Source organism: Quercus robur, chromosome 9 (assembly GCF_932294415.1).
Source record: "Quercus robur chromosome 9, dhQueRobu3.1, whole genome shotgun sequence".
NCBI lineage: Eukaryota > Viridiplantae > Streptophyta > Magnoliopsida > Fagales > Fagaceae > Quercus > Quercus robur.
In genome coordinates this window covers 2546634-2556143 of record NC_065542.1, presented here as the reverse complement: position 1 = coordinate 2556143, position 9510 = coordinate 2546634, and the positions used below count along the sequence as shown (strand labels likewise).

General features: G+C 39.9%; 2 protein-coding genes across 2 annotated transcripts; both read right to left on the bottom strand.

Moving 5' to 3' along the window:
• Positions 1-1331: 1331 nt before the first annotated feature.
• LOC126699776 (B3 domain-containing protein At4g01580-like) lies at positions 1332-3186 on the bottom strand. Its single transcript, XM_050397747.1, has 4 exons — positions 3085-3186; positions 2074-2428; positions 1849-1976; positions 1332-1613 (listed from the first exon to the last, which is right to left on the bottom strand). The coding sequence occupies exons 1-4, from the start codon at positions 3184-3186 to the stop codon at positions 1332-1334; spliced, it is 867 nt and encodes a 288-aa protein (XP_050253704.1).
• Positions 3187-5279: 2093 nt separating this feature from the next.
• LOC126699772 (uncharacterized) lies at positions 5280-8169 on the bottom strand. Its single transcript, XM_050397742.1, has 2 exons — positions 5542-8169; positions 5280-5345 (listed from the first exon to the last, which is right to left on the bottom strand). Exon 1 carries the CDS (start codon positions 8167-8169, stop codon positions 5545-5547), a length of 2625 nt encoding a protein of 874 aa, XP_050253699.1. The 3' UTR covers positions 5280-5345; positions 5542-5544.
• Between the last annotated feature and the right edge of the window lie 1341 nt (positions 8170-9510).

Genomic DNA, 9510 nt, shown 5'->3' with positions numbered 1-9510 from the left:
AGCTGACTTATTTTATTAACTTGAAACAATTACATCCAAATCTAAAATCGAAACAATATGCGATGAGACATCTTCTATCCATACTTGAAAATCTGATATGCGTAATGCATTTTTCGGCAGACTATGAGCAACCCTATTGTCGTTTCTCTTAACATGAGAATACAACAATCGTTCAAAACTATTAGCAACCCTTTTCACATCATCTACCAGTAGACCTATTGGAGATAGGCTACACTCTGTTGACTTCAAACCTTTAATCTGACCGAGAGAATCTCCTTCGAGAGTAGCTCTTTGAAAACCCAACTCACGCGCAAATGTCACTGCCTTCAGAGCAGCCAGCGCCTCAACCTCATCAGGCTTGTAAGCTTGATGAATTTTTTCTGAACAAGAAGCCATCACAACTCCATTATTATCCCGAATTACCACTATTGCCGCCACTTGAAATTGATTTCCCTTGGAATATTTTTTCAAGGCATTAATTGGATTAACTCCAATTGTACATGCTAGCTGGCTGGTAGACTCCAAATTGGGTGTAACAATTCTTGCCAATAATAACTCTTCATTATTATTTATATTTGCCAAAAACGTATCCTCCTGTAATACCTCCACCGAAATAGAAGGTGTATTAATTGAGTTGGACTTATTGCTAATTGGCGTGGACTTTGGCAGCACTAAATCCTCAATAATTGCAGACACTGAAGCCCAATCCAGCTGCGTGGCTGAGGGCAGCATTAATGAGGGCGTTACTCCAGGAGTTGTAACTGAAGTAACGTTCCTCCAACTTCATCTATAACATTTGAAAAATTGCTACCAAGTGAAATTTTGAAAATTTAGCTTTCAAGCTTTTCAAGTTGCCACATTATATTGATTGACACAATTGATGGATTAACTTCTCACTTATTTTATAAACATCTAAATTTGCAAACATCTATAATAATGACTACAAATTATTGCACATGGTGTTATTGTATTAAAGTGTTACAATATATACAAAACATACAACAATGTCATCTGAAAAGAACAAAATCCTATAGCAATAACAATGTTGACCCCCCTAAAATAAAATCCAAGAGTCGCCATGCAAAAAAGGCCAAAATCCAAACAAAACCGTAGAAAAAAATACAGCATCACATTCATTTTAAAATACATATGAAAGTTCATCATAGTAATTAAAAATTTCCCAAGAGTGAAACTCTAAACATCACAAAAGTACCCAATCAATAAACTTGCAAACTGGGATGAACAAAATAGGGATGAATAGTAAAGTTGCAAAGTAAACACACTCTAAACATCACATAATATTATCATCACTTTGCATCCACCCTAACCACTTAGTCTTGGCACTTGAAAATGTGGACGTTTAACACAACACCGTCCCTCATAATCAGCTCAAATACGCAAACATCTCCTACTTGCAAACTATTTTCCCTCACAAACGCAGACCAACCAGCTGATACGACACATGATGAACCCCCACTTCGTTCATAAATGTATAGCTTCACAGGCCATAATCGGTCCACAATCTGGAGCTTGACAGGGAGTATACTTGCTTTGGTGTAGTCCTTGGTAAACCCGTCTCTTGGTAAGTAGTTGATAATGTGTTGGGGTAAACTCTGTACAAGGAACAATAATAGATATTTAACAAATATATTCCAGCAACAAGTATCTAATTGATCTACATCTTTTCACCTAAAAACACAAATAAGAACAAATCATTACCAACAAAATGTCCAGCCACAAGTATCTAGTGTGACAATCTTTCTAATTGATCTATGAAAAATGACAGTTAATGGGAGTTGCATTTCTAAATTACAAAAATATTCCATTTTACTGAAGCTAAAAGCTTACCGCACGATCCTTGCCATTAATGTAGGATGGACGCATGGTAACAGTGAAAAGGGGATTTTCTGATTTAAAAGCATTGGCTATAACAAGATTTTTAGCTACACCACCGTCTTTCTTAGGATGGGCTGATCCTGAAAGAAGTTGAAAATACGAAGTCATGCACATAAAATTAATAGAGCAGAAGCTAAACAAATCAAGCAGTTGCTTACAAAAGTGTAACATTCAAACCTGAACCCTCTCCCCTATAAAAGTGTTTGATGATTTCAACAGAGCTGTCATCACTCTCATCATCTTCGATCCTATGATGTACATGTTGTTCGTCGTCTAAAGTATAGTCTATTTCTGTTGCAGTGGCATCAAATATGAGTACATGAAACTGTGAATTTCCTTCATATTTGAAAACCAGCAAGTGCCCCACGGCTACACCATGAGAGCTTGCAAATTCGGACCAACCATTTTGAAACCAAACCCCCCCAGCATGTTGTGCCAACTTGACTTTCCATTTTCTACCATTTGGAATAGTGAGAAAGGCCATATCTGACAGGTCCACTCCAAATTTCTGCACGAACTTATCTGGAATCCGCTGTAAAAAGAATCTCCATAACATAAATGCAGGCTAGGGAAATAAACACATGCAATCAATCCTTATACACAATGCTAGAAAATAAAAGTTTGAATGACCCTCTTATACTTCTTAGTTACAGCCCCCCACCCCCACACAAAAAAGAAAAGAAAATCAAACAAAATAAAATGTAATCCTGCAACATTGACGTTATATTTAATAGCTATAACAGTAACAACTCTTATGAATTTTGAAACCAATTTATACAACCTAATCTTATAACCAAAATAACCATCAACCTCTACACTTTTACATTTCTCTGTTGTTGTTGAAATGTAAAAAATTTTGGGGAAATGTTGTACATTTGACAGGTCCACTGCAAAAGAATATATATTAAACTGTGAATTTCCTTCATATTTTTCCTCAATCTCTACCATGCGCTTATATCCCTGTTCCATTTTTTGTTCATATCTACTTGTACGATGCAAAAGTACTCTGTTATGTGACTGTGTTCTTCTTAAAGTGTAACCTACGTATTGCAAAATGAAAGTTTTTCTGACTACATGTAACAAATGTACATATTTCAACAATCACAAATAAAGAAGATGAAGTGTTCGAAGTGTATTAGCATATGATTTTCAGACAATGATAGAATTTATAAATTTGAGCATACTTACAAGCTTTCCTTCCTGAACAGCATTCTGCAGAATAATCTTGAAAAAGTGTGGGGACCGATCAGCAGGACCATCGTCGTTGTCTCTCCGCCATTGAGAAGCCATTGTTCTGGTTCTCCAAACTTTCGCTGAGAAGAAGTTGAACAGTTGCTGCTTCGTACGTTTGAGCACTAAATAGTGGGTTGGTCATACACATAACCCGACTATTTAGAAATCGAGTTATGTGTACTGGGACTAAAAGGAGTCCATGCTGTGCGCAGTGTATCTCAGAGGAATCCATGTTGTGTGTGGTGGTTTGGAAGTCCATTTGAAGTAACTCGATATCCTGAACATCAGGTTAAAGTAGAATTACTCGATATCCAAGAAATCGAGTTATATGGGACTAACTCGCTTATAAAGAAATCGAGTTAAGTTACATGGGAAATTGGGAATAACTCGGCAACAATTGTAGACAACGGTCTTCAACGTATCTCGATTCTAAATATATCGAGTTCCTCTCAACAGAACTCGGTAACCACTAAATCGAGTTACGTTGACTGGGCTTCCTGAGCCAGCCCAGATAGTTGGACTGGTCCAGAGGCAGTCCAAGAGGAATCTAAGTGGAGACAACGGCCTTCAACGTATCTCGATGCTATATAGATCGAGTTACTCTCCATTTGAAGTAACTCGATATCCTGAACATCAGGTTAAAGTAGAATTACTCGATATCCAAGAAATCGAGTTATATGGGACTAACTCGCTTATAAAGAAATCGAGTTAAGTTACATGGGAAATTGGGAATAACTCGGCAACAATTGTAGACAACGGTCTTCAACGTATCTCGATTCTAAATATATCGAGTTCCTCTCAACAGAACTCGGTAACCACTAAATCGAGTTACGTTGACTGGGCTTCCTGAGCCAGCCCAGATAGTTGGACTGGTCCAGAGGCAGTCCAAGAGGAATCTAAGTGGAGACAACGGCCTTCAACGTATCTCGATGCTATATAGATCGAGTTACTCTCAACATAACTCGGTTACGACGAAATCGAGTTAAGTTGACTGGGCTTCCTGAGCCAGCCCAGATAGTTGGACTGGTCCAGAGGCAGTCCAAGAGGAATCTAAGTGGAGACAACGGCCTTCAACGTATCTCGATGCTATATAGATCGAGTTACTCTCAACATAACTCGGTTACGACGAAATCGAGTTAAGTTGACTGGGCTTCCTGAGCCAGCCCAGATAGTTGGACTGGTCCAGAGGCAGTCCAAGAGGAATCTAAGTGGAGACAACGGTCTTCAACGTATCTCGATTCTATATATATCGAGTTACTCTCGACATAACTCGGTAAGGATGAAATCGAGTTAAGTTCACTGGGCTTCCAGCCCAGATATTTGGACTGGTGCCAGAGGCAGTCCAAGAGGAATCTAAGTGGAGACAACGGTCTTCAACGTATCTCGATTCTATATATATCGAGTTACTCTCAACATAACTCGGTAAAGATGAAATCGAGTTAAGTTGACTGGGCTTCCTACACCAGCCCAGATATTTGGACTGGTCCAGATACAGTCTAAGAGGAATCTCCAACGTAACTCGGTACCCTATAAATCGAGGTATGTTGAAGGTAACTCGGATATCTAGAAATCGAGTAACTCAGATACTTGACAATTGAGAGTGGATACAGTCGTAGGGGGTTGAAAATGGACTGCAACGTAACTTGTTATCTAGAAAATCGAGTTTCATTTAGTATAACCTTTCTACTTGTAGTTTTGCTTGCTACTTGCACTGTTCACACGCATTCAGTAACGTGCTTATTCATGGTTAAAGTGGACCTGCTGACAACCATGCTGTGAACAACAAGTCATCCATACAAATCATAACCAACCACATCCATCAGTAACATTCCCCCATTTGCATTACGCGAATGAAAAAATCATCCATATATACAAGCTTATTTGTAAGTAAAGAGCCTCTAAAGCTTTAATCAGTTGATGTACAAAAATAAAAAGTTCCATTTCTGCATTTTAAACAGTCATAGCAATTGTAAGTTGAAACTTGGACAGCATCCGCCAACAATGGTTTTAGGCAAACATGGAGTCATAGCATTTGAGTGACACCTTCTTTTTGTTCTTTTCAGAAGTTGCCTCCTTTCTGAGGAGTAGCCAACACAGAAATTAGTATACAACCCATGGTAATCAATAAATTGAATTGACAAATATAGAAGAGCATTCAAGCTTGCCTGCTTAAATGAGGAGCATCTACAGTTACACCTTGCGGATTGAATACAAATCTGCAGCAAAACATATACAGTTAGGGAAATAGAGACCTCATGAATACTAGAATATGTACACCACAAACAATAAGATTGAAAGAATACTACAAATTACTGCCCACATCTTAATTATAACTCATATAATGTAATATCTAAACATGTAAAGAAGAATAACTTATGATACCCCCTTGTTACTAAGATTTGTAATTCTTACCTGCTACATAGCACCATGGCTTGTTGAAGCCACATTTCGAGTTGGACATGTACGACGGTTATGACCCTCTTGGCGACACAACCCACACTTCAACTTTGGTCCATTCTCAATCCACAATGAGGTTGGCAACTCCCTATCCTCGTCATCCATCTCATTGCGGATTCTCGTGGACTTGGGCCGACCTTTTTCACGGATCAACCGCTGGTTTGGCATTACGGTTCTCCTTTCTGCTGGCTCCGGCCATTCTAACCTATCTTTTAGTGGTTGGAATATAGGCTCATAGCTGTGATAGCGTTCTTCAAGGCGGTAGAAATGATCCATATACTCAGTGGCATCATGGTTGTGTTTGGCACAAACTGCTATCAAGTGGGAACAAGGGATCTTGTTTGCTTCCCATTTGCCGCACGTGCATGTCATGTCTATGAGGGAAACCCTATGGGTGTGATCTCCCCCGCCAGTGTTCAACAGTGAAGACTGTGTCTCCACTGTATATAACCGTTGTTGCGCACTCATCCTTCTAACAATATGGAGCTTCGCCTTCTCTTGATTTTCCTCGAACTTGTCATAGGCATATTTGCACCACACTTGCCCCTCTTCCAACTTCTCTAGGGTTTTGTTTCGACGTTCGTCAAAGTATGAGTTCACCTTGTAAAATGTAAACTTCACCATTGCAGTTATGGGCAAGCTACGTGCGCCCTTAAGTACCCCATTGAAGCACTCTGACAGGTTGGTTGTCATTGCCCCATATCGGTGCCCATGGTCGTGTACAAGTGTCCACTTTTCTTGATTTACCTCCTTAAGATAGTCGTACGCAGCCGGGTTGACATTCTTGATGCAATCCATGGTGTTCTCAAACTTCCTAACTTGATTCGCAGTTGCTGCGTTCCATACCAAGTTCTTCAAGGCCACACTATTGAAGTTAGTGTTAACATTGCTTACTAAATGGCGGAGGCAATACCGGTGATGGGTTAAGGGCGGTTGCAAGTAGCCCCTAGTGGTGTCATCGAAGCATGATTGTATCCCACGATGCCTGTCGGATATTATACACAAATTGGTGCGGTCTGTAACATAGGTCAACAGGCATGCCAAGAACCATCCCCATGTCTCCGTGCTCTCGCTTTCGACAACGGCAAATGCGAGTGGATAAACCTCGTTGTTACCATCTGTTGCCATTGCTATCAACAGCTTTCCTTTGTACTTGCCATAAAGGTGCGTTGCATCTATGCTTATCACCGGCCTGCAATGCCTAAACCCTCTAATACACGGACCGAAAGCCCAAAACGCGGAGTTGAATATACAAGTCCCCGGGACATTGGGGTCACACTTTAGTGTGGTCACAGTATCCGGATCTGCATCAGACAATGCAGCTAGAAATCGTGGCAATTCTGCGTACGACTCGTCAAAATCCCCGTAAATACGTGCAACTGCCTTCTGTTTGGCTTCCCAAACCTTGTACATAGTTACATCATGCCCATGCCTTGCATGCAACATACTACGCAAGTCCCTTACCTTTCGGGTTAGGTCTTCCCGTACATACTTCTCAAGTGCAATGGAGATGAACTTTGAATCCATCATCCGCCCATCAGTTGGTAGCTGGAGGGATGAGCAACTATGGGGACCCTTACATGTACTGATAACCCACATCCCGTGCTTCTTGCTGCAATTGGCCCGAATTGACCACAGACATGCCTCATTCTTACACCGCACTACCAGCCTATTGGTGTCAGACTTGATGACCTTGTATTGCTTGTTATGCTCCACAGAGTAGAGGGTCAACACATATTGAACAGAGGCTTTATTCTTGAATAGCATCCCCCTTGCTGGGTGGTCATCTTTATGCCAACTTGTAAGATGTCCTGTACCCAATGCAGGTGATGGGTCATTAATATTGTCCCATGTGTTTGATGTGAACCATTCTGGGATAGGAACTGTTGTAAGGCAATCTTCCTCGTTATTTTCAATCAGTGGTACATCTAAGACCTCCGCGTCGTCCACTGGTCCATCTGTATCAATGAACTCTTCATACACATCTCGGCTGGCATCAATATCAATTCCCCCGTCCATATCAGCTTGGACATGCTCATATGTGTGAGTAGACCCTCCCACATCATGTGTATTGGTGGCGCCCACCACTTCGGTGTTGTCCAAATGATCTATTGCACATGGTTGATTATTGTAGGGGAAAGGCGTGGCATAGGCAAAGGGAGGATGCACGTCAACCGACAATGAGTGTGGCTCTTCCACCCCACTGGCATGCTGTGAACTTGCACTACCATGGAACCCAACAGCCTCAATAGTTACATACAAGTCAGACGCTATGAACTGGGGGGTCCGCTTAATCACTGCCCACATCATGTCCACGTCAGCATCGCAACCCAACGGATTTGAGTTGTAGACAACCTGAGTACTCACAAGTATCTGGGGGGCACGGTACACAATGGATATCTTATGTGACTCCTTGTCCAACCGTAGAGCTTCCATTATCTTCCGGTGCATTTTTCTCAAGTGTGTTCCCCATTTCAACTCAATGAACTTCTGCTTCACAGACTCGCCTTTATAGGACAGCCCATGCAAGTCATGGAAATACTGTTCCCCATCATAGTAAACGTAGAAGCAGTGACGACCCATGGCAGACCTGGATAAGGACAATTAATTGTGGTTATCATGCAGAAGATAGGGGGTTATGTTAATGCAATAGTAATTACTCTTTTACAGATGCACTATGATGCTATCCTAATTATAGGTGTACACACTTGATTCGTTTGAACACAAACATTGGCCTTTTAGGGGAGACGTGCCACAACAAAGAATTAGGGTGTTTGTAAACTCGCTTGGTAAGGATGCAATATGGAGTAGGAAAATGCAAACATGGTCAGCAAAACTTGTTCACCTCGCAGGCTTTCTTTTTCAGAACCCACACAGCAAAGACTTTCAGAACTGAAAGAGCCATACAATTTAAACCTCAGTATACATTACACATCATTAGTGTGTAGTTACGAATGAATGCATATGTCATCATATGAATTCACCGTACAATGTTTGTTTATATATATGTTTATTTAGAATGATTATATACATATTTCCCAAAAGAGTTCTCAAAAAAAAGTATTATATACATTACTATATAAAACTCGACATATTTAGGAACAATATGTATACAATATCACTATCACACACACATACACACATATAAGATTATTCTCACATAAGTCATAAGAGCACACAATAATTAATCGTTTCTTGGACAATTTTTTGCAGGATTTTCAATGCACTAACAGTTTTTGCAATTCCTAACAAAAATGTTTCAAAAAATTGGTGCCCTAAGCACATACATTATATGTAAACATACCTATACATGTGTGTGTGTGTATATATATATATATATATATACATGTGATCATATATGGGTAGGTAGCTTTGTTTATATTTACATATATTTGCATATACATACATACATACATGTATATATATATATATTTCCCCTTATATGTGTGTGTGTGTGTATGTGTGTGTATATATATATACATATATTTGGGAATGCCACATATACATCTTATTATATGGGTAAGTACGTTTGTCTATATATACATATATCTATACAATGTTTTCTTTATGTATATATATACACACACATAATGTCAGAATAAGACAGTTGTAGAAAGCAATCCAAACCCTTAAGTAGTTATGTAAGTCAATCCATTTATAAGTAGTTATGTAAGTGAATATATACCTGTCAGGGAAGATGTGCCAGAACAAAGAAGAAGGGGACCACAGCAACAGCACGCCTGGTGAGGATGCAATAATGACAAGGAAAATGGCAGAAGAGTTAGCAAACTTTGTTCACCTCATAGGCTTTCTTTTTCAGAGACCAGACAGTGAAGGTTTTCAACACAGATAGAGCCAGACACGTGCATGGATTCTGAAATGTGGGGAGGGGGACAACATGACTCGATATTAAGTACATCGATT